The sequence below is a fragment of the Ciconia boyciana genome, chromosome 2 (assembly GCF_034638445.1).
Source record: "Ciconia boyciana chromosome 2, ASM3463844v1, whole genome shotgun sequence".
NCBI classification, from domain to species: Eukaryota; Metazoa; Chordata; class Aves; order Ciconiiformes; family Ciconiidae; genus Ciconia; species Ciconia boyciana.
This window is the reverse complement of record NC_132935.1, coordinates 111,384,586-111,410,774: the sequence shown is the minus strand read 5'-3', so window position 1 is coordinate 111,410,774 and position 26,189 is coordinate 111,384,586. Positions and strand designations below refer to the sequence as shown.

General features: G+C 42.8%; 1 protein-coding gene across 4 annotated transcripts in view; it reads right to left on the bottom strand.

Annotated features, from left to right (window-relative positions):
* GLI3 (GLI family zinc finger 3) overlaps nucleotides 1–26,189 on the bottom strand; it is a 216,348-nt gene that overhangs the window by 91,735 nt on the left and 98,424 nt on the right. For all 4 annotated transcript variants that reach the window (XM_072853542.1, XM_072853543.1, XM_072853544.1 and 1 more), the window contains one exon: nucleotides 6,943–7,048. In XM_072853542.1, coding sequence (XP_072709643.1) covers nucleotides 6,943–7,048 — 106 coding nt within the window. The remainder of the gene's footprint in view (nucleotides 1–6,942; nucleotides 7,049–26,189) is intronic.

Sequence of the window (26,189 nt, the reverse complement as noted above, 5' to 3'; positions counted from 1 at the left end):
AGTTGTCCTGCGAGTTGTTGCTGCTACCAAGTGACCATATCATGAGAGGTGGCCAGCCAGCAGCCCGCCAGTGGAAGCATGCCTTTCTCATTAAGGCTGGGGTCTGCTGCCTCTCGAGCGCTTTTCTCAACATAAAAAATGAATGGAAGATTTGGGGGAAGTTTCTACCAAAGGATTTTTAACAAAACAAACCATTGCTTTTTACAAACTTTTCCTTCTACATTAAAAACCTCACCAAAATTTTCCTCTTGTTTCAATTGCTGTAACTCCTCCAACCACCCCAAAATCAAGTTGACTGTACGAGAAGAACAAAGAGCCTCTGTTAACGCAATATTTATCTGCTGCTATTGTTTCTCCTTTCTAAATCTGCAGTTCCTTGGCATTACAATTAGCTACTCCAGAGAAAATGATTATGTCACAAAGTATTATCCGCCACAGAAACAGATGAATGATGTGAACCAAATGTAATCTGGTGCGCTTAGAGGCAATTCTGTTGACTTTCATGTAAATGTGCTTGCTAAAAATGGGGATGATTTTTAGCAGTGAATCCTTATTTGAGCTAGAATTTATTTGCCAGCAGAAATGAACTTTTAAATAAGATACTCTTCCTAGCAGGAAGAGACCAAATCTGTGAGAAATACAAGAGTTGAACTGAGTGTGCAAAAACTTTTGACTACAGCTTACCTAAACAAATCAACATAACTAAACTTATGTAAAACAGCTACATTCAAAAATATTTACCTGTTTTTACCTACATTTTTACCTACTTTTTTCCTTTTGAGTGTCTCTCACATATCCTTTTTTTTTCTGCTATTTGATGTATGTCACCAATAATTTGCTTTCCAAACTTTTCCCAGTTTCAGACAGTTTTTAAAAACACGGTCTGTTTCTGAAGCTACTCTGCAAGTGTGCTTGCAAAGGAGAATTTATGATCTGCAAGTCTTAAGGTAAATATTACTAAACAAGTACCAACAGCTAAACAAAACACTGATTCACTATTTTAAATGATGCAACACTATATACTGAGTGAGAGATCGCAGCTCTGGTCTAGACTCAGGCTTCCTCTTCCCCACTTTGTAAAAGGCCTGGCACTGAATGAAAACTACCTGCTGAAGTTTATGTTCGGGCATCTGCCTGGGCTATTTTACTTTGGTGAATTACCATCGCCATGCTGCTCTGTCACTAAGAAAAAGAGGCATACATGTTGCTTGCAGAGCCTACAACACGCATATCCATGGCATATTTATGGTTGGACTCAATAATCTTAAAGGTCTTTTCCAACCTAAATGATTCTATGATATAACAAACTCTGAGTAACCTTTAACGGTCACCAGACCATGCTGCTTCCTTCTCAGAGACTTGCTATAAAAATCCTCCAGGCTATTAGCAGCTGCTTATTCTTGATGCTGCACTTCTCCACTTCCAGGGACAGGTTTCTTGGGGTGCTTCCCATCTAATACAAGATTTCTCCCTGCTTACAGAAAATACTTTCATGGATGCTGTTGGAAAGCTGTGACTACAGTCATCTTTTCATGTCCCAAGAGCTTCCCAGTCTTTCTTCTTCGATGGCTCCTGGCTAAACCATAAAACCCGTTCCAAGTCTTAAAGTAATTAAAGCCAATTCAACAAGTGATGTTTTTCACACTGGGTGGGGCTCTCCTTCCCACTGTGAAAGGATCAATGAATACTCTGACAAGCTGACGGACTCCTTGCCAAGTCTCCAGCTTAGAGGTACACTGAGGTAAAGCAGCAGGTAAAAGATTTAAGAGGTTTCAACACTAAGATTATTAAAAGAAATAAGAGCTTAGGAATGAAAGCACAAAGTAAAAATCAAAATGTCAGTGATGGGACTGGGAAAACCTAAATGTCCTATCAAACGTATGGCAAGCAGTTTCTCTCATATAAGCAAGGATATTTTGCGGAGCCAACGCTTTAATCTTCTCACATTTGGACATTGCCCCATTGTACTGCGTGGTCCAAAATCAGAGGCTGATGAAAGCTGAGCATCTGGGCCTGCCTTTCCTTTCCTTTTCACCCTTGTGTAAGTGATATCTGTATAAATTAGATATGAAATAACATATCCAAGAATCAGACTCTCTTTTTATCAACTTGAAGCTGACTGCAAGCAAAACATATGCTTTGCCTTAGTATGTATTCACATAGTTCAAAATATCTGTTCAAAGCATTGGTGTTAGGCACATGCACAGTTACCTGCACATGCATCATTTCAGGGTGTAAGACTGACAAACTTGGATGCTGCTACCCTCAATCAGCAGTTAGAAAAAAAGGAGCTTGGAGTATCATTGATCCTAGGAAGCTACAAGACAGCAGCTTTACCTTGCATCTTCCTCCTTGCAAGGGCAGCCTCCCCTGGCTGTAAGCATATGGGTAACATCAGTGCACCTTCCCTTAGATTTACCTGCTCATGCTCCCTTACTCACAGTCCAGGGCTAATGTAAAATAGGATGGCAAGAGAGATGGAGACTAAATGGATGAATGTTTTGGGAATGTATCTTGTAGGATGTTCAGCCCTGAAACTAACTTTCTACAAGCCTCCTACAGCATGTCCATTAACTGCTCTGAGATGTACACAGGCCACCGCCCTGGAGCCATTCCTGATATTGCCACCTGGCAGTTGTCCGCTGCGCCACCTCTGCAGGAGCATGCTTCCTTCACAGCCGCATTAACAGTGCCTGGAAAGACCAGGTGAGGTCACCTTCAAAGGCCGTCCAACCCAACTTTGTAATGAAGCAGACTGGGAGCAACCAATTAACACAACTCAGTAAAGGTGTGGAAACAAATAAATGACCAAGAATGGTAACTTCCTAAATCACTGCAGTTAAATCCATCACTAGAAGTTTGCCGCTGCCTTAGCAGCTTTTTTTTTAATTAATTAATAAAATCTGTCATTCTGGCTAAGTCAGATTTTAAAAGTTGTGGGACTATAAAGTTACTTATACTTGCACTATCATAAAAACAGTCAAGACACCCTTAATCTTCCTCTGCTCACTGCTAACAACTCTCATTCCAACAAAGCCAACGTCAACAAAGACATCAGGCAACTGGAAGAGTTAGCTGATAGTAAAAATTTGTAATTTGGTTCTTGAGGAGTAAAATAAAATGGCATGCTCAAAGTATTAATTTATGTCCAAATAAATACCCTCAGAAGCAGCATGATTTTGAATCACTGCACACCAATCCAGAGAAGCCATCACACTCTATTGGATGGCCTAGCAAATGTCAAGGACCAAAACACAGTTTAGCTTCAGTTTCTCCTTTAGTGCCTTACTTCAGAAATCAATTTTGAAAATTAAGAAAGAGCTAGACAAAAACAACAACAAAGAAGAACAAAGCAAGAAGTGGGATTACTAAAGCCATGCTTCTTCTGGTATGTTTTAATCATATGGTGTTTAACAAGTAATTTAACTTGCTAGTTCAATGAAAAGTAGCAAAACTAAATTACAGTTTACTGGAATACTTTTTAAAACTAAGATTCATGCCTTGAATTTGAAAATAAAAAGGAAAACACAAGCTCCAGCTCCAATTACACTGTTCATATGTTGCCACTAAAGAACAACTTAAGTTTCATACATCTGCCCTGAAGTATAAACCAAAGATGTACTGTAGAAATTCCAGGATAACTACACAGTCCTAACAAACAGGTTTTGGTAACACAAAGTGACACATTTCAGTACATATTCATAAGGGTTGGGGGTTATTATTGGGCTGTAATTGCAGTTGTTCTAACACCTAATAAGCCATGGCTGGAAAAACAAAGGCAGGTTAATTTGTGATTTCCTCTACTCATTCAGAGGCAAATTAAGTGTCAAACAGCTAATACAGAACATATTTCATTTTATGAGATTTTAATTTAATTCTGCACCATATCGTTGATGCCTTAATGTAGGGTGGTTTATCTAAGAAGAAGAGCAATTTATAAACCTCTTTCAATTGAAATCTTTAATGATAGGATACGATAGCATAATTACAGCAATGCCTGCTAGTCCTACTATACATAAGCATCTGTCAGCAATTCCATCATAAACATAAACCCTTATTTTAGGGGTTTATAACTCAGTTATAACATTTGGCTCCAGGCTGAAATTTGGGATACAACAGTTCTGCCCGTCAGCAATTAAACTACAAGAATTATACTTATATATACATATACATCTTTAGAGCTGAAAGTACGTAACAGACCTGTAACACCTTAAAAATTCCTCCTTTCTTTTTTCTTTTTCACTTGGCCACTGTTCAAAATTATGTGCACATGTTGTAGGTATCATGCAGACAAGGCCCTCTCCACATTTTTTCTGCACTTGTATTATACCTCAACTAATTCCACTAAGGCTTGACAGGTTCTGGAACACATTTCTAGGAGCTTGGATAACTGGAACGATGCCATTTTTTTGCCCTTTTTTAATTTATATTACACACACAGACATTTGAGAGTATTATGAAGCTGAGGTGAAAACCACTCATACAATGAAGTCATTGATGAAGCTGTGGGTAAACATTTGTATCCTGACTGGTGTTCTTGCCATTTTCTCTCAGAATTCTCTAATAAGTTCTCAGAACCAGTTCTTTCGTCTTTTTTTTTTTTAATGGGTGTTAGGACAGTAGTTCAAGTAATGGCTCCAAACAATCCCAAATCTAACACTCCTAAGTGATACTCACACCAGGCTCTGTAAAACTTGAAAGAAAACTGCGGGGTGTCTACCTCATACATACATTAAAATGTATTCCTGAAAACTGCAAAAGCATGACAAACCTTAACATTTACAAAGAAGTTGTTGGAGTCCGACAGATTTTTTTTTTTCCAAGTTGCTTAATTGTGTATTTACATTAAATTACACCGACCACGATGGCTCCAAGGGTCCACTACAGCTCATCATTCCAACGGCGATACAAACCAAATGAGCGGAAGAAGTTAATGGAAAAATAAACTGCCACTATCAAGGAAATTTTCAGTTTAAAGCTTGGGCTGATACCAGAGTATGTTTCTAAAGCAGCTGCCTGCAGTCATATCAGATCATGCTAAGATCTCCTCGTCTCTAACAAGCCTCTGCAGGGCCCAGCTGAATCACCGCTGCACCACGGGGTACGGCAGGGAGCGGGGGCATGCGGCACCTTTCCACAGAAGGGGCATTGATTTTGGCGTCAGAGGGGACTACCGCTGAATGCCAAATGAGGCATGAAGAAGGCATTTTCAACATCTTTTGGGGCTCTTACTGAAATCCTGGTGCTTTTAGCAGCGTAGGCTGCTAGTCCCGATTTCCCACTGTTACCCGAAGCGGGGAACAGTGGTCTACCCACCCAAAAGCCCTGTCTGCAGGTGCAGGGTGTCACAGTATGGGCTGGATGGCAAGGTATGAGGCTCAGGCTCTGGAGAGGGCTCAGCACAGCAAGTGCGGCCAGGCAGAGTCCCACATGGCACGGGATCCAGAAGCCTCCGCAAAGTCTCACAGGTGGTCCCCAGGTTTTGGATGACAGTCCTCTGCTGACGCAGGTTAAAACACTTTCTGGGGGTCTCTACCCTGCCTGCCTCACACCGAAGACAAAGGCAAATTCCCCACTAGCTTCAGAAGGAGCAGGATCATCCCCCCAGCTCCCAAAAACATCCAGGCAGAATATTCACTGCACTGCAAAATCTAGGATGACCATGTAATGACTCTGAGCCTGCCACCTTCAGCTTACAACAGTTTTTAGCAGCAAATTTAAGCATGTATTTGAGTAAATTTTATGATGTGGTTGACTGTGGTGTAAATAGTGATGCATCAGAGGAACTCTGAGGAATAAATCACAAGTTTCTGTACTCTCTCTTTCTATAAATACCCACTTTTCCTCTAATGCCCAAGAAGACTTCAACACAGATTTATTACTTACCTCCAGGCAAATTTGCTCTGAAATTACAATTCAGTAATAGAAGACTGACCCAAAAAAACTGTTAGTAAAATATTGTGTGTGTACTTGGGCATGTAGTTAGGATTGTTAATATCAATTAATTCTGCTCACAGAGGAGGACTTGTTTTAAAACAACTTCATTTTTCTTCTGCATATATGTAATTACACAGCTGTAACTAATAGCCATAGCAAAGCAATCTGCCATCTAAACAACTAGCATTATTCTTCAAAGTATTACTTGTGCTTTTCTTCTTGTATTTTCTCAGTATGAGATGTGATTAGTAGATATGATTAAATGTATATATCAAGCCTTTTAGTAGAGTACCAAGCCCTGCTTTTCGGCTCCATTTTTAATGGTATATATAGCAGTTTTCTGGACACAACAACTGTTTTATTCTGCAACGTTGATATCTGTCTCCCCATATAGAATAAGACAATATTTACTTCTACAGGATTTCACCACTACCACCCTTTTCTAATGCACGTTATCACTGGCATTCATTTCTTTTATCTTTGTGTAAACCATGTGCTCTATCACATTTGCCATTTTGTTTGGGTGACATTCCCATCAATCAACCGATTGCCTGTATGTGCACACAACAGGGACTACGAAAATTTACCAAAAATTTCATTATGCTTCATAGCAGTCACTGGGAAAAAAAACCTTTGGCATGAGAGGAAATTTTAGCTATGAAGAATCCCAAGCCTAATACAGACAAAATACATATTTTGTCTGGCTGTATTTTACAGGATTCAGCACTGTTTAATTTAGTATTTATAGAATGACAGCACACAGAATAAATGTCAGCAAAACATATAGGTAACACTTGACAGCTGCCTATTATAAAAGGAATTCCTCAGGCACCAGCCTGGGTTTTGCTTCACGAACAGATAACCTCGACGCTTTCCAAAAGTAAATCTTGCTCTCCGGCAAGACTGGCAAAATGCTCCAGGTGCATGGCTTCATGCACTGCAAAGGTTCATATACTTGCCCGTTCTTCCAGGCAGCTGAAGCGAGGGGAAATACTGAATACTCACACATGCAGAGGAGGAATGGGAGATGGTTCGTAATGGTAGCGTCCCTCATGATGTCTCGCATCAATTGGTACAGGAGGATGGAATGCTGGAAAGAGGTGAGGCGGATCTGAAAAAACAAGCGAGGTTCCCGGATCTGAGTATCTCCAACGACTCTTCAAAAACAACATTTATAAAGACAGAACAGATATTGAAAAGCATGTGTCAACAGCACTACAACTTACAGGTCACATTCTCTTTGCCTGCTGCAGTCAGTCAGGTCTGTCTGAGCGGAGAGTTTGGCCTACAGTGTTTGCATGAATATGTATTTACTAATTTTAATATTCTCTTTTTATAGCTTAAATGGAAAGGGACGTAAAGAAGTCTTTAATAAATAATTATGTGCCCATATGTGAAGTGTCAGATCAAAAGGACCATCAAACCTTTCATAAGCATTCCTGATTTATTTATTTTTTATTAAAACAAGAAAAAAAATCATCCCAGGACAAAAAGGCTAAGCAGAGAATACAATACAATAAAAAAGTATATCCTCAGAGATGTACACACAATCCTACAATGGAAAGCAAAACTGAAGCGGCATGCTGAGAAATGATTATCTGGAGTAAATCAGAAAACAGAGTTAAAAGGGAAATGCAATTGGGAAAGGGCGTACCGGAGATGCTTAACTGTCACACCGATGGCCGCATCCGGACAATGTGCCTTAGGACAGGGGGACTCATTTCATACATTGCTTTTAAAAAGGAAGGGTGCTTTCTTTGTCCCCACAGCTGGAGACCCGGGGACCCATGGCTGCAGTAAGCCCCCCTGCCCCATCTCCTCCAAGGCTTTCACAGGACAAGGGGTTTTGCAGCTGCCAGGCCTCCTGTTCCCCACTGCTTCCAGAAAGCCTCGGCGACGAGGCTGACAAAAGGGGGAATGTGCCCCTGCCGCCCCCACAGGCTCTTCCCTGAGGGGCCAAGCGCAAGCCTGCCCCACAGCTCCCCACCACTTCTGCAACAGGATTGCCTCCCAGCTTTGGAGGACACAATGCACACGGACCACAGCCCTCCACACCAGCACACCGGTGTAATTTGTGTGTCTAAGGGAGGTTATTGCCAACTGTGCTGCCCACCACTGCCTCCCAAATGCTCAAAATTCAAAGGAGATGCTGAGCATCTCCAGCAGCACGGAACAAACCGATCCTGCCCAATTATTACCCGATTGCCACTTTGGATGAAGTCATGTGTTTATCTGACACGAAAAGCTGAGAAGTACAGACATTAGGTCGTGTCATGGATTTACTAAAATGCTTCTAGAAAGAAAGAAAACTTTAATTATGCACTGGCAGTAAAACTAAGCCTATTTCAGTTTTGCCCGCTGACTCCTGAAGGTATCTTCTCTTTGTATTTCCTGCCTTTCCTATTCAGCAAAACGTAATCCTCCTCTTAGATTATGTTATCTGTGAAAGCAGTTCCCTCACGCCAACTAGAGATGGTTTTAAAAAAAAAGGATTTTTCCCCTTGGTGTTTGTCAAAAGTTAGGTTGGTTTATTATTATGTTTTGAAGAGGGAGAAGGAACTAGAGGAACAAACCTCATGGCCCTGAGGGAGTAAACAGAGGGGACGAAGGGGAAATCACGTAAATTCTAAGGAAATATTCCTAGTATTTCAGGAAAATCTGGAAACATCTGGCACAGCCTGTCCAGTTTCATGGCCTGATTTTGTGAAACATCACCAACATGTGATCAGCCACAGCACATTTCTGCCATTTACTGACTCAGGGCTTGGGCACCATAAATGAAAAATAATTGTGGCTTACTACTGGGAGCTGGGAGTTCAGACTTGCGGCAGCTTTAATTCTGGTTCTGTTGCACAAACTGGACTTTGGCATGCAATCTGTTACAAGCTTCACTCCCCATGCCGAGCACTCCTGGGCTTGAGCAGTAGTACAGGTAGGTCACAGACAACCAGGTACCCCTGTGAACACATTGTCATCATCCGAGTGAAGGATGCTTGCTGCCACCTCCTGAAACTCACTCCTCACCAGCCGCCAAGGTGGAGAAGGGGAAAAGGGGCATAAGAAGCGTGTTTTAGCACATCTCCCTCCCTGTCCTATTCCCTACTTTGCTGGTATTTGACTACAGCAGTGTAAGCTGAAGGGAGGAGATTTTAAAGCAGATATCTGGCATTTTACCATAGAAACTCTGCCACCATTTTTTTCAGCAAAGGAGGAAGTCACTCACGCCCTCGTAGATGCACAGGCAAGTCCTTCTCTGCCCTACGTGTCTCCAAAGAGCAAGTCTGGGGAGCACAGGTGAGACCACAGAGATTTTGTCACCCTTATTCATGTCAGACAGATCAGGCTCCACGTGGCCAAGGCAAGCAATCCCACTCAGGATGCTCAGCCTCCTCACTATCCTACCCTCACCCAGCCTGAGCACCTACCATTTAAAAGCAGTCCCAATATTTATGCAGTGAAACACCATTTAACCCTCCTGAATGTGATCATCTATCTTCCCCTATCTGGGAAATGGAAAATGAGCATTAAATGACCCAAAAAGGGTATTCCCCTTTGTGGGGCCTACACAGCGCAGAGCACCAACAAGTTGTATTTAACACATGGGATATAAATCTCCAAGAACACCTTTTTGACTCCTCTCACATTAAGCTCCTTTGTATATCTTGGTTGCATCTTGTTTGCAGTTTCCATCTGGGAAACAGCCGTACTTCATCACGGCACAGGGAGCTGTCTCTATCAGCCCTGCGCCGACCAGAGCAGAGCTGCCTATCAAAACCCAACATAATTATCCATCTCACAGTTTATTATTTACACATGAGCAATACAGCTGGTGAACATCATAACTCAAGTGTATGTGTAATAAGTTACTACACTGTAGCCATCTCCTGTTGCAACCCTTAAGAAAAACCACATGATGACTTTTCCAAAGTCAGGCTAAAACTGCTGAAGCAGAATAAAGTGCCACTAAACCTGGCTACCTCCTATTTATCATATAATTTCCCGACTGATGGTTCCACAAACCAGCTGCTAAGTGCTGTGTACTCTACTGTCAGCAGACTAACATGCTAAATGGGAGACAGGGAGAATAATGTGCAGAACTAGTGGAGTCAATTTTACAGAGGGAATTCAAATTCTGCCGTCTTTGGATCAGCCCTCACTGCAGAGGTAGGCAGTAAATTCTATGGGCTTGGGGGTCCAAAACCACTCCACTTTGAAGAGCATTGAATATTTATATAGAAAGACACTTAGATCAAACAGACACCTGACAAAGTACCCATTGTCCAGGGCTTCACTTGGAATTCACTTGAAACTCCATAAAAATGTAATCGGTTGACATGTATTTATATGGAAATACATAGTAAGAAGTTTGCAAAGCAGTAACTCAGGCTGTAGCCAGTTTCACATTGCTTTTTCATATCCCACCCAGTAACTATTTCATTAAAGGCACCATCAGAATATTACAGGCACATTCTGCCACTATTATTTATGCTGTAGGTGAGTAAAGAACAAGTGAGACTACTCACAGGCTAGAATTTAATCTGGACCTACCTGACTCCTGGCTGTTTGTGAGAGATGCTCTACCTATCTAGAAAACCAGGGGGCAACTTAGTGTAAAAGACAGGATACCTGCTCTGACTATAACATTTTCACCTTTCTCATTTAAAGTGTGAGGAACAAAACTCTTACCCTTAGCAAAGAGGAATTCCTCTCACCAAAACAAATCAACAAAATCTAATTTCCTATTCTGCTAGGGAAATTATTTATTACCATTTGCAACTTCTTAAAAATTCTGGTTGAGATGTGAACTACCACAGCTATACCAGGCAGTTTTCTTATAGACATTCAAAGGCAACCGTGAATTCCTGGACCACTCCACTTCAATTACATCCTTGCAGAGACTCCCTGACATAAGTGTACAGTACAGAAGTCGAGACGGACAGATGCTGCCTGTGTATTTGGAGCCCTCAGCTCCAATTCAGCAGAAGTATCTGATTCTGTGCTTAAATTTCACTGTTTTCAAGAACTTGTAAGGACATGCCAAGGCACTGGAAATATACTTAAACACACTCCTCACACATTGCTGAATTTGGTAGCTGTTGCCTTCTTCTGTATTCTCCGCTGCCTACTACTATAAGCTTCCTTCAGATGCTCTCCTGTCTCCTTCATAGCTAACAGGGTCTCCTCAAAACAAAATGGGAGATACAACTGCCTGAAATGCTACAAACTCATCAAATTTAGCACTATGAGATTTTCTGGAAAATACGACAATTTATGCTGACTTTTTGTTGTGTAAAACATGCCTCTTCATTTCTTCTTCAAGAATCCTTCTTGCCTTCTTAAAGAAAGTATTCACTTTAATACTTTAGTATTTTTTTAATACTAATACTTTTAGTATTAACTATTCAGGATCATTTCTCTCAAATTACAATCACGCCCATACAGGAAAGGAGACCTACACTTGTTCTCTGAAAGTCTGCAACCTAGGTCTCTCCTGCAGCATCAAGGGAAAGAAACCGGGAGAAATGACAGGTATGGTTCTTGCTGCTGAACAGCAAACCTGAACTGCAGTCTGATGACATGTAGCAGGCAGCAGCAATTCACTGCAAGAGTTGGTGGAAAGGTAGACAATGCCAGCCAGCTCAAAGGTGCTGTGCAACACCAACAGCAAAGAGGTTAGGCTGCTCCAAAGCTCACTGAAGTTAAGGATAACTTTTCTGTAGACTCTGTAGTCTCTCAAATAATCCTTACTCAGTTTGGGGATCACTACCTTTGGAAAGTTTGGCCGTGGTGGTAAGGCTACTAAAACACTCTGCCCTCAGCTAACCGACTTGCTCAAGCACCTTGTGATTCATGCCAAACCCTTGAGGAAGACGGCTGCTGAAGTGACCAGCTGCATTTTTCAGCACATCAAGAAAACATTTGCTACTGTAGAAAGCGCCTGTATCAGCTTGAACATGCCCAGTGTGGCCCCAATGCCTGCACCTGTGTTGTGAGATCGGGGCCAAGCAAAAACAGGACTCAAGCCCAACAGAGGAAGCCCTCGTTATGTTTTAGCAGATTTGTCCTCAGGACGATCAGCTCACCAAATTAAATGTCAGAACTGAGCCAGGTGCAAAACTACCTCAGATATAACTTCATTTGAGGTGAAATCTCCTTCCCACTTAAATTCATTAGGTCTTGATGCTAAACTCGGTGGTACCAAGCTTTCACACCAGATGTAACAGAAACAATATCAGGCAAAATATAGCTTCCCCGCTAATGTCTTTTCAATACACAGAACAGTTTTGAAGAGTTTGCCAGCAAATTTCTACACTTCCTTTGGTTCATAAGCTGATCACCAGATGGGAATTTTCTAATATTCAGGTTTGCAGAGTCCCTAAGGGCACCACTGTTTCTTCACGTACATTCGCTTCAACTGATCTGAATTTAATGGTATTGCCAGGTTTTATGGCAAGAATTAGGTTCTTTTTTGCCAAGAAAAGATCTTATTTTGGATTTCTGTTTAATTACAGCTTGCGTTAGGGCTCAATAAGAGCACATGTTGTCTTTGGGGGGTTTTTTAGTTCTCTTTCAAAAAGGGGTGAGTTATGTTCTCTTTGTATGCTTATACAGAGCCTTTAATCAGAAAGAAAAATGATTGAGCAACAGCCACACGTTAATGCCTGCACTTAACTTCGTGCACTTTGAAGAGTCTCCCTACGGTGACTGGGGTTGCTGCTTCAATGTGGCTGGTTGCCATCTGAAGCACTGCTTATATGCAGGCTGATCCACAGATGTGCTACAGCCAGTTATCTCAGGAGGCTTTCCCGTGTGTGTGTGTGTCCGTGTGTGCATGCATGCACGCGCATGCTTCCAATGTGGCAACCATCGTGTTGACATGGACACAACTACTCACTATGTGACTTCACAGAGAAGGAGATTTTAAGTAGGAAAAAGAAAAATCCATGTCAAAACAAAAAAAAAAGGGGGGGGGGGCAAATAAATGGATAAAGCTAAGAAATGGACAGAGGGAGAGTGAGAAAAAGAATTTTTAATTGGTAAGTCCTCTCCATTTCAGTAACACTAATTGTGATATCATACAGTAGATATAACACTTTCAGAGAAAAACACCATTTTCAATCCGATCACACCCCTTCCATGTGTCTGTGTGTATTAATGATGATCAGACTCCCCCTCCCTACCCTCTGCTTGTGCTTGCACAGCCTATACACTGATCTTAAAAATAAACCACAGGAGTTCCAGGCCAAACCTCACAAACTAGAGCACAGCAGCTCTGTGCCTCTTGTTATGGCTGAAAAATAATTTCTACCTTTGCAAAACTGAAAATTAAGACTTCGGGGCATCTTAGATCCCTGCCATCCATTTTACCACTTTTTAGTTTGTAAACTTAAACACCTTGTGGGAACACGTTTTATTGTTTTTAGTAGTTCCACAACAACCATCATGCCAAACACATGAAGGAGGAGCAGTTATTGGTGTGCTGGAAGAAAAGTGGCTGGAAATTATTTCATCAGCTGGCACTGAGAGTTCTTTAATATGCCAAATTTGCTGCAGGTATTGGCTAAATAACTGCTGGATTGATTTCAGTTTGAATGCTTTATTATTCCTCCCAGTCACTGCAACTCTGCTGTCTGAGGAGCAGGACTGCCTTCTGGAATATTAACTAAACTTCCTCATGTCCATTCAACTTACTCCAGTGCTCCCTGCCGTTTGCCCATCCAAAAAAGAAAAAGAAAAAAAAAAAAAGTAGTAAGAGACAGACTTGCAGGGTAATAAATATACTGCATGTACAAAACACCTTGGACTGGAGAGTCTCAAATTCTTTTAGAACATAATTTGTCATTCATCACAGCCCAGTGACTCACAAATGACTGTTTCCACTGGGATGGACTCACCGGTCAGCGAAGGAAGGACTCCTTGTGCTGCCCTGATCATGCAGTTGTGAACTTGCCCGGTGAGTAGCGTGGGCACAGCACTGCTGCCCCACAGCCCCCCAGGACACACATTTTCAGAGGAGGAAAGCCAAGGCACTCCACTAGCGCAGTTTGCCCAAGAACAAACAGCAAATTGGTGTAAATGCACCAGGAATATCCCTCCTCAGTACCTTCTTCCACCCAAACAACACTGGCTGCTTCATCCTATAAGCAACCTTAGAAAACCCTCATGAACATGAGCAACAGTTGTATATAGCCAGCATCTGTACATTGGCCAATGCTTTCAGGAAAAGACGATGACAACAAGACATCTTAGCCTCATCACCATGTTACTTAGAGGGAAAATTGTTTCATCTAAGGCAGCTGGCTCTTGGTACAGTACAGCTCATCTTTTTCATAACCTCTGGATCCCACGCAGCATTTCTTAACAAACTTAATAATGTGGTCTCCGCAAGAAAATGACAAATTGTCCTCTGCCAGGAAGCTGACAAAAGAAATCCCTCCCTCCGCTACCTCCAATAGACTCTGCAGTGAAAAAATAATTCAGCTTCTGCCTTGCAACACGCTTGCTGTTTTGCTGTTCCTCCCCCTAACTTCTCGTGCCACCATGCGTCAGTGCATCCTCCACCGCTTAAAAATGTCCCCCTGCCCTGGAATTATGGAAAACAAAACAAGCATCCACGTTTAACTCTCAACAACCCCAGACAAGTGGTTTCACCCAGCTGCTCTGGAATGCTTCCCAACTTTGATTACACATGTGTATGATCACATCCTCAGCATTTCCTCATCTACGAGCAGCAAGTAACTAGATGCATAACCACAATATATACACAAATAATTTGTACCTATGTATGTGTGCATGCCCATTTCTGTAACACACAGCAAATTCCAGTGGTTGAAGGTGAGCTACAAAGTGGAAACTGAGGAAATAAGAAGATTATAAAAGAAATAAATCCTGATCCACACTGGAGAGAACTAAAGGAGAAATCTCACAGCAAGGCTCTTAACTCCAAACTACTCCTAAGCAGAGGTTTAACATGGGCTTCCTGACCAGTGGGAACAAGGAGCTGCCACACAACAACTTGGTTATTCCCTACGGCTCAACACAGCTCAAGGAAACCATTCAAATGCCCTGCTATCAGCTGCATGCATTAACTCAGCAATGACAAATACCTGTAAGATCCAAAGGTAAATGTGGCTAAGGAGAGAGGTAACAGAAAGCTAGAAACTAGGAAAAAAAATCTAGAAATATCTTTGTATTGCTGCTGATTTGATGTGGGAACAAACAAAGACAAGTCGGGTAATTCAACAAGCTTTGGTGACATTCTTAGAAGTTGATAAAGCAGCAGCGTGAGTCAGTCTGCAAACATTATTTGTTTAAATGATGCTTTGGAGACTTGTGTGCTCTTCTGTGTACCAGAATCAAGTTTAAAAGCTATCTGAAAGGCCAAACCTCAAACAGTTGGGTATCAGTATAGCACGATGAAAATCACTGTAGCTAAACAGATTTCCAGCAGCTGAAGGTCTGGACCACAGGGTGAAAGACTTGGAAATAGGTTATACTTAGCAGCTTTGATGAGTAATTTATGGCATGATAGGAATTAGAGAGGGAAAAGTATAATTATATCAATTATGTCTATTTTTAGATATTAAAACAGTTCAGATTCTATGGGATGCACAATCAGATGAACACTCAGAGAGATTTCTTTTTCCCTGCTGTTCAACCTGATTTTTTAAAAATTTCATCCAAATGTTCATCATTATTTAGCTTCTCTCTGTACCATCCTTAGCAATTACTCTCCTTCTGTGGTGTTTACACTCTTCAAGCTCTTGCAGATGAACAGATAGTTATCACATGTGCTGTCAGGCCACTCGATAATATACATTTATTGCATCCCTTAATCTCTATGTCTATATTCTAAATTAATCACAGTCACTTGTTCTTGCTCGCTGGATTTCTTCCAGCTTGGGAGAAATATAGAGTGGTCACCCCTGCACTCTTGGGCATCAGGTTTCCATGTAGGCTGACATGGCACTGTTTAGGAGGAGGCAGCCTCAGAAATTTATAATACAAATAACCTATTTCTGCAAATTTCTCTTTCCAGCAGGGGTATGTGTTTCTGATACACAGTCTCAAATAACATTACCTTTCATTTTGCCACTGTGAGGCCATGCCTTCATCATGTGGCAGTGATCCACCTACCACTTCTAGGGGTCGGCTGGTGAAACGGGCACTGCTCAAGGCAACACAAACTGGCTCTCGGTTATTACTTCTTGACATTTCTAAATACTTGACTTTAAGCTGTTTTCTTCTTCCTTGTTCCCTCATCCTCCCTCAGCTTCTTAGAGAGCTTCTCCCCTATATTTCATTTTTATGCTGGGTACTTTTTGTTTCAGATCATTACTGAAGACGGGAAGTATGGTGAGTTCCCTTAATTTGCCATATTGACATTTATCCTAAGTACTCATTCAGTCTATTTTTGAGAATGTCATATTGTCAATATTCCAGTCAATCTGAGTTAGTTTTTTCAAGCTAAGCTTTGAGGCAAATATTTTTAACGAAAAGGGCCATAGTCAAATTACATCACTTTCCTGTGCCTCAGTCTGGTCACTGTTAACAAGGAGATATCCTTTCTGAGACACTCTGACCCTCTTCAGTGAAAAGTCCCAACGAAGAGCTAGAATAACATTATTTTATCCACTACCCATTATTTCTTTAATTCCTTAAAAAGAGTGGTTCTAGTACCTAAAACTGCTCATTCTTTACGAATCTCTCTTGGGTTTTGCTCATGATCTTTTTTTTAAAATTTGTTCTTCTTTACAGACAGATTCTTCTTTGCTTCCTATTACTCAGAGAGTGAGAGTATCAGCTTTAGATATAAGCATGCTTTTTGTTGGGTTTTTAGGACTATTGTTAGGATCCCCTCATTTCCTCTTCCCCACCAAAGGGCTTTTCTCTCTACAGCATATGGGAAGTTCCTCACAAAGTTATATCAACACCTTCATCTTCATCCCCTCTCTTGTTCTCTGCAGACAGAGCGACAGGATCTGGCCTCTGCTTCTCCTGCTTTGGGAACTAAGTGCTGCTTATCAAAAGCGGCCAAGCCTTTAAATCACCCACTTAACAGGTAGCACCACCGCTGAGAAATTGGATGAAGGGCATGTATGTCTGAGGGTACTTGTTTAAAAACACAAATCAAAAAATCAGAGTCAACAACCTCAGCTCAATTAACGCTCATGGTCCTTACACCCCATGAGGACAGCCCTGAGTTAGCAGCATGATGTGTCAAAACCAGACACTGCACCTGGTTGCATCAGAGCTGCGGAGTAGGGGCACACGACTGCAGAGGGCACCTGGCTGCAGAACTAGCTCCACCAGCTCCTGAACTCTCCTGCCCGCACTGCGTCCTTCTTGGACAAGCCTCACTGCTAGGACTTGAGTGTCACAGACTGCGTGGGTAGGTCCAGCCTCACCAGGGAGGAAAAACACTCCCGTTAATGAGAGAAAAGGAAAAATGGAAGAATGGAGACTTGAACAGGCAGAAGCACACAAATGCAGTAGCAGGCAAAGCAGCCCATGGCATTAGCAAAGATTTTTCTGCATAGCAACAGCAAAAAAGCAAACTCTTCAGGGAAGTTTCCATCTTTACATCACCTGTCTACAGTGCTTACTGCATAGGGCCCCAGTCTCTGACTGAGCTTTTTGGCACTATCATAGATAATTACAACAGCATCACTTTCTCCAGCCTCCAGTCCTGGTGCACCAGAGATAAACTTACATTACCTGCCTATGCACAGCCATGTTCTTCAGCTTGGTGATTAAGGGACAAGATGGGAGAAAATGTAGAATTAGGTGGAGCACAACCCCACAAATGTGAGAGAAGTGGGAAAGGACCATTCTTCTGCACCCTCGGGTGGGTAAGGGGGCACTAAAGAGGAGGCCACTGCTTTTCATTCCTCTCCTTACATCCTAGAGGAGAATCCAAGGGTGCTATGAGACAACAGGAGCCAGAGGAGGGGAAAGATGGCCAAATGAGTATGAGGCACACAGACCATATTGCCTGCCACAAGGCCAACTGCCACAGGAGGCTACGGACATGGGAAGTTTAAATGGCCTCAAGGGGAAAGTCACAGAAGAGAAATGCAGTAAGGGTCCAAATGTGTAGAAACCACTTACAGACCAGGAAATTCCTGGACTGCAAATTTTGGTAAGTTGGGAGAGTGCCTGGGGGCAAAAGGAGAGAAGAATCACCTGCCATGTTCTTACATTAACTCCTGGGCATCTGCTTTTGGTCATTGCTTGGAAAGGATACCAGGCTAGACAGACCTGTGGTGTGGGCCAGTATGGCCCCTCATGCTCTGCACACTCCTGGCATGTTCCCCAAGGCCAAGATGGCTGCAAACCCCTTCCCCTGACACTCAGCCAGCACATCGCCAAGAGCAGTGCCCAAGCTGCAGGACTTCAGCCCATACAGCTCTGCAGCACGAGCCTGAAGATTTCCCAAGCCTGTAAAAGCCCATCTTATAGTTGTATGTTTGCACAACACGCTGCACAAAAGAGGGCTTTGGTCTACAGTTAACGTCAAGCACATGGTGGTAATAAAAATAACTTAAGATGTCTGTCCCCTGCCCACCGAGATGCAATCCTCCCTTCTGCATTTCTGTGCGGAGTTCAGACGCAATCTGGCTATAGGAAAATGGGGGACTTCATGGGGAACTTAATTTACCCTCCGGCAGAAGAAGAGGGGACAGCTCTCCTCAGTCCCACCCTCTGACAATCTTGGAGCTTTTCCAACACATTAAGTATCGGTTTCCCGCCAGTGAAGTGTTTGATGCTCTACTAAATGCAGTGGCACTCGGAGAGGTATAGTAACCCTCCATATGGAAAAGCCATTTGACACAAAGGTTGGAGGTCAAAAGTTTAAATGTTCGTGACAGAAACGACAGCAGTCCTTTTCTGGTCAATAACATCAAAGGATTTGCTAGCTCTTAATGCTACTATTGTCGCTTGTTTGGATCCTATTCAAATTCTAGCATATTTATTGCACTCCCAGAGCATAAGGACTTTTTGTTTGTTTTAATCTCTATGCTGAACCGAAGGAGTCTGAAGTGTTGTGACTCCCCTTGCTCCCAAGGAGAATGTGCGGGGAAACAATGCCAGAGGATGCGGCATTGTAGTCCTAAACAACTTGGTGCTTTCTTCCCCACCAAAAAATATAAATTATGGATGGAAACATATGGTCTCTATTGGACAGGGCTGGAAATCTCTGCTCCTGAACTTCCCACATGACCAGTTTTAATTGTTTTGTGCTATGGCAGGGGGTGAAAAGCGCTCCCCACCATCAAGATCTCCGTTTTGCCAGTCATTGTTGAGAAACGTTGTGCTGCAGCCGACTAACGCTCCCATCAGGCACAACTGTGGCGGAGCTGGGAACAGCAGTGAGGTTCTCCGAGACGAATTGTAATGCCATAACCACAAAGAGTATCACTTCTCCCAGCCCTCCTTCACTCTCTGAACTTCTGCTTGTGGTTAGGCAGAAACTTATTACCAGAGCTCTGCAGTGCTTGTTCCAAGCATTGTATCAGCCATCGATACCTCGTGCCTTGCCAGGAGCAGGATCCAAGTTCATTTGTTACTACCTTCCTCAGATTCCTGTTCCCCTCTCCACAATGAGGATTAGCAGTTTAAGTTATGTTGCTGACCTCCATCTGGCTAGGCAGAAACAGATGTCTGCGTAATCGGGCATGATCTTATTTCAAAGTGGGGACTCTGGGTTACTAATGACGTTATAAAGGCAATAGCATATGTTGGCTCTCAACAGTCCATTGTCTAATTGGGATGGTTTTAATCGAATATGAATGTACCCAAGTTTTCGCACCTAATGAATAAATCCCCTTTTTAAATAACGACAGTAGTTTTGAGCTCTCCATCGAGGCAGCGTCCCGAGGAACGCCTACATGAGCAGCAGTCACCACCAAAGGCCCGTAAGAGGCTGCAGCAACATCCGCCGCAGCCCAGTTCGTTATTTAAACAGCTCCTAACTGCCCTTCCCAGAGGTAAGCTGCAGCCAAATTGTTTTCCTGCACTTCACAAACCAGATATGCATGGCTTATTTGAACAGCCCGAAAGTTTACTTTAGTCTCTGTTTAAATACCTTCTACCACATATTTCAAACAAACAGTTCACTTCATTAGAAAGGCAAACAGCGTAGCCGCAGAATACGAGCACTTGAGGAGAACCACGCCGGGCAGAGAAATCCTCTGCCCCTGTGTAAACACCGCCTGCTCTGCAGCTCCGGGCAGCATCCGCCTGCAACGCCACTTCAAAAGCCTTTTCACAAATACTTCACACGTCTGTTTGTAAGTAAATGATAACCCTGAAGAGATTATCTGCAGGGCTGAGAGCCCCAATGACTATCACCATCGCTGCACAGGCAAAGAAAGAAAAACCAAAACGTTCGCTGCCAGCCCTGGGTGAGTTACAAAACTATAACAAACTCGGTGGTAATCCAGTAACATCAGCTAAACCTGTTAAACTGGAAAAGTGGTGCTGCTTTGGTAGCCTGCTTTGGCGTATTTGGCTCCACAAAGGGAAGCAAGTTTTACCCTTAGCAATAGAAAGGTTACCGCACCTCCATCGTTATTTAACCGAGTCATTAAACTGGCACACGGTGGAGTTGTACAAAAGAGTGAGAAAACTGCATAGCCAATAAATCACTAGATAAAGCACTAACCTATTTATTTCTGGACAAAATACACACAGTGGTTCAAATGCCTCAAGAGCACATGACATACTCTTGAATCCCAGAAACAAGAATGAAAGGAGGAGGAAGAAAAAAGACAACCAGACACGGAGAGAAGGAGAGGTGAGAAGGAGAAGGCAGACAGTGCTAGAGGGCTCCTGTCCCCTGCCGTCCCCTCTGCGCGCCCATGCAGTTCCTGGGGACACTCGCCAGGAATACACCCTCGAGAGAGCAAAGCAGCTCAGAAACAGAGTTTGCTGTCACTCCCTGCTGTTTTTACTGCTTTGTGCTAACTGAAAAGTTTTAATCAAAATACTGGCATTTGCATGTTTGAGGGAAAGGACATAAGGCAGCTCATTACAAGTAAGGGCACTCTCATCATGTCCATCACTACCGTCGTCGTTGGAGCAACCACAGCAAACTATCGGGACGGCATTTCTTGGCATCAGGCATAAAGCACAGACCCATGGTATGCCCAGAATTTTAGCATAACCTTAAAAAATAAATGAGCAACTATGCATATGCTCTTAAATCCATTCTCAGGCAAAAAGAAACAACTGAAAATCTAAAAACCCTTCCGAACGTTCATAAGCAGGGACTGACCACACCTGGCTGTAGGGTTCACAAGTCATGAAGTTATTCCAACTGTCACATAAAGAGGAGAGGAACATATAACATTTCTATGAGGGGGGAATCAAGTATTGTCACATATGGACATGAAGGTTAGGACACCTCTGCAACCATAAATTTAACCTTGCAGTGACCCAAAACATAATTTTCAGTTATTTTCATTCTCAGGGTGAAACTAAGTCCCACTAAGTCAATGACTGTTTTATCATTAATTTCAGTGGAGTCAGTGTAGCCAGCTCTTGTGATTTTATCATGAGTCTTATTTTTCTTTTCAGTGTTTTTTTTTTTAAAGCTACAGTCTTTTCAGTCATGTCACTAAGTAAGAATCTCAGCTTCCATTTAAAAAAAAACAAACAAACAAACAAAAAACCAAAAACACCCAACAACCAAAAAACCCACGCGTATGTTTCCAGCTGTTATGGTTGCAGAGAAAAGCTAGAAAATGAGAAACCCCCAGGTTTCATAACCTGTGAACAAATAAAAAGATCCAACGAAAACACACATGAGCAGGTATGTAGGTACAGGATCTTTCAATAGGTATGTGTGTAAGTGTTTTGCATGCTCACATACACAAACTTATTATTTTGAACACCTGGATACTTGCAGATGGCAGGACAGTACATCTGTGTTACAAACTGTACCTGTTGGCATTAAAATCTGTGGGTTTTAACTGTGATCATCTTTAGAGTTGTTTGCACAGGTTTTGGTCCACACCAGAATTGTACATCACATATCAATGGTTTTTTATTTGACTACATAGATGCTTCCTGTACAAAAGGTATTTTTTGTCCTCGCTATTAAGTGTTGAGGATTCTTCTACTTTGTGCTTTAAGACTATAATCTGGGTTTATGAGGATTGTTTACTAAAAAGATGTGAGGTAGAAAAATCCTTTCTGAGAATTTTAGTGGAAAGGCTGAATTTAGGTTTAAAAACCCCTAAGTTTCAGCATGAACTAGAGAAAATAACAGTCTTATCCAGCTCTTTGAGGGGCTATGATAATACAAACAATAAATTTACTATTATTATTACAACTGATAACACAATGTTGTGGTTTAGCCCCAGCTGGGAACTAAGCACCACGCAGCCGCTCGCTCACTCCCCCCCCGGTGGGATGGGGAAGAGAATCGGAAGAGCAAAAGTAAGAAAACTCGAGGGGTGAGATAAAAACAGTTTAATAGGTAAAGCAAAAGCCGCGCACGCAAGCAAAGCAAAGCAAGGAATTCATTCACTCCTTCCCATGGGCAGGCAGGTGTTCAGCCATCTCCAGGAAAGCAGGGCTCCATCACGCGTAATGGTTACTTGGGAAGACAAACGCCATCACTCCAAATGTCCCCCCTTCCTTCTTCTTCCCCAGCTTTATATACTGAGCATGACGTCATGTGGTATGGAATAGCCCTTTGGTCAGTTTGGATCAACTATCCTGGCTGTGTCCCCTCCCAGCTTCTTGTGCACCTGGCACAGCATGGGAAGCTGACAAGTCCTGGACTAGTGCAGCAACAACTAAAACATCTCTGTATTATCAACACTGTTTTCAGCACAAATCCAAAACATAGCCCCGTAACAGCCACTATAAAGAAAATTAACTCTATCTCAGCTGAAACCAGGACACACAAGCTGAGCTAATGGAACTAAAATATCTTCTAAACCAGTTCTTGGAGAGCTGATAATATTAACCTTTAGGTGCCAGGAGTTGGGGATTTCCCAGCGTACCAAGCTGGTTGACTTACTAATACTAAAAATAGGAATCTAAACCCTGCTGCTCTTGTGGGTTACATACAAACAATATGATTTTTTTCAAGCAACTCTGATCCATTGAGAAGGGTAAAAAAAAAAATAAAAATCCATTTCTTTCAAGATGTTTATGGCCTGAGGCTTTTCTAATACAAAAAGGGGAAAAACAATTTATTTTTTATTATGCCATTCCCCAATTTTCAACTTGAAACAGACCACTTCTGTAGAAGTTCTTTTACAACATTCCAGCAAGTCCTCTGTTGCAGTTTTTTGTTCCCTAGTACATTCAGCTACTAGCTGAAATTTGCCTGGCTATTGTCCTTAAAGCATCTTTGGTAGGAATACCTGTAAGTTGAACAAGACTTAATAGACAACAACATTGTCTATTCCTTTATTGCATGTATTTATTTCATATATTATTAATAGCAAAATAAGAATAGTTTGCATGTACAAGTACCAGTTCTACCTTCTCTTTGATCACCCAGTCAAGGAGGAGATGCACCAGCCTGCCCTGGTATTTAAAAGACACGTCCTAAATTTTATTTCTTGGAGTGATCTTGCTCAACTTCTGCAAGAAGTTATACCTACGCAAACAGTACATGGTTTTGTTGGGTTGGTGGTTCAAGGTGCCAGAGTTAATCTAAGCTCCATCTCAGGCACCAGTCAACAGACTACAGCTTTCCTTCCAAATCCAGTACACCCTCTTGCCACAAACAGACAAACTCCGTGGAAGAGTCAGTTCAGAGATAAGGAAATCAGGCATCCTCTGCCCCACAAACACAGAGAGGAGTCCTAGGAACACAGGAAAAGCATCATCTCATCTTTCTCTGCAAGTGTTATTTCTGTTCCTTTCTTTACTTGAACAGTCTGTAATTAGTTTCATTTCATCTACCCATACTGTAGCAATAAAAACGTCAAATGAGCTAAAGAGAACAACTCATGTAAGCATCTTATGAATGTACTTTGAAGAGTGAAATACATAACAAGCATTCACTGAAGAAATCCAGGTCTCTGTTTTAGCTCCACGAGAGATCACCGTGGCTTGTCTTTTCCAAGTGTTTAACTTGGGGTGACATCTCTTTGGAAAAAATGACCTCTCACTTGATGCCCATGCCCAGGGTCATCCTTGAGGGACTCTCAATCACGCTTGAGTTCAGCAGCCTTCTTCACAGAGGAATGTGAACAAGCAGCATCAACAATAGCCTGTGCTCCTAGATTCCTCTTGGTGACATATTCTCATTAGTCAAAATGAGATGCCAACACTTCACTGCTGTTTACAATAATGGTGGCACAAGCTGCCTTTTAGTGTAGGCGAAGAGCAAGTAAGAGGGTCTTTCCCTTTCTTGTGTGCAAACACAATCAAGGCTATAAAGCAGCAACAAGTATATTTAGCATTTTCTTCAGTTCACCAAAATGGATCTCCAGAACTTGCTGAGAGGTCCCAAATGGTTAAAGCAGGTGGGAGCTGGAAAGCTATTTTTCATAGGCCTGCAGATTCATTAGTAGAATTCATGGGTAGAACTTGGGGGCAACCAACGACAATGACAATCGCCAACAACAAACCTTAAACTGGGACGCAGTGAATGATCCTATGATGAGGTAAGCCAACAGAAGTTGTTTCAAAAGGACTAGCAAATACCACCTTTTCCTTCACACACAAGGCTGGTCTGTTCTGGCAGAAATCTAAGGATCTACTTCCTAAAGCACGCACGCTATAAGCTCCATTCCAGGCAGACGTGGCACGTAAATCCTCAGGACAAGAGGTACATGCCTTTCCTCCCCTCTCACCTGAAAGATTTTGGGAAGGTCAAAGTGAGGAAGCAACAACCAGGACTCAACAGAGTTGAGCATCAATACTTGAGCACCAGACAGGCCCTCATGGGCAACTCAGGGAGGGCTGACCCATCGTGCCAGGCACACACAGAGACTTCTTGGCCAGGTGGGAAAGTGGTTTCCAAGATGAAAAGCTCCCTTTGGCTGCCTTTGCTTCTGGTGTTTGTTCCTATTTGTATCTGATTACAGATTTGGCATAGAATTAACTTTAAAAAAAAAAAAAAATCAAGGGAGAGTCTCCTTTTCAGACACAGGCTTAGAGAGAAAACAAGAGCCTCATGCTCCCTCCTCTCCCCCCTCCCAAGCTGCACATAACAGGGTGGGGGTCAGGGGGGCAGCAAACCATCTGTAAGTAATCCCCAATTAAGTTGTTCTTAACTGAAGCACTTGGCTCATGGGCGGATGGTGTTTCTCCTGCGCACGTGAGCTCAGCAGAGAGAAATCCCTGGCTCGAAGCTATGTGCCTTGAGCAGAGGGAAACTCCTTGCTCGCTGAGCTGGTGGGCAAGGAGAAGCGTGAAGTCCACGCTGAAATGAGAGCTATGTTAAGGGATGCAGATAACTCCTGATTTGCACCGATGGCCAGCTGTATGCACAAGATTGAAAGAAGTCTGATTGAGAACCCAGTTCATTCACCTCTTTTACACAAACCCAGCAAACCACTCAGCAGACTCCAAACATAATGACTTTTTGGGAGCCTGACAGAGGCCTGTCAGAAGAAGGAACTTAACCAACCCAAAGCAGCCTTGTCAAGTGCTGCATTGTGTATTCAGTTCTTTAAGGAAAGCATTTCTGCCAGGACCAGGGACATCTGGTACACGTACGGAGCAGCCCACTGAGGCTTTGCCTGCATGCAATAGATGTGACCAGCACATGCAGACATCAGAGAACAGCGAAGCTCTCCTCAGGACTGGGAGCTGCGTCTCCCATGCGCGAGCCACGTGATGATCTGGTATGCTCCCACAGCCCAGAAATGTCAAGGACAGCTAAGCTGTGTCAGGGACTACCACCTGCAGCCACAGAAAGAGGCCACAGCCTCTCTCCTGTGCCCTGGCAACCCTCCTCTCCCATTCCCTCACCACAGCCCTCTGCCATTGCTAGTACAGCAGGGACAGTGGAACAGGACAAGAAGCCTGGAGCTGCTGACCCCCATGAGCGAAGCCATGCTTCCACCGTACCCACCCAGTCTGATTCACAAGGGCCCAGCAAGAACAGAGCTGTGGTAATATAAACCCTGGCCTCGCAGCTATGGTCCTGGCCTGTTTATTCAGGCAGTGAGCCCAGAGCTGGGGTAGCCCACACAGTGCCCACCGCGCTCGGCATCAGCACCTGAGCTAGTGGGATGCCGGTGGGCACAAGCACCAGCCATACCTCTGACTGC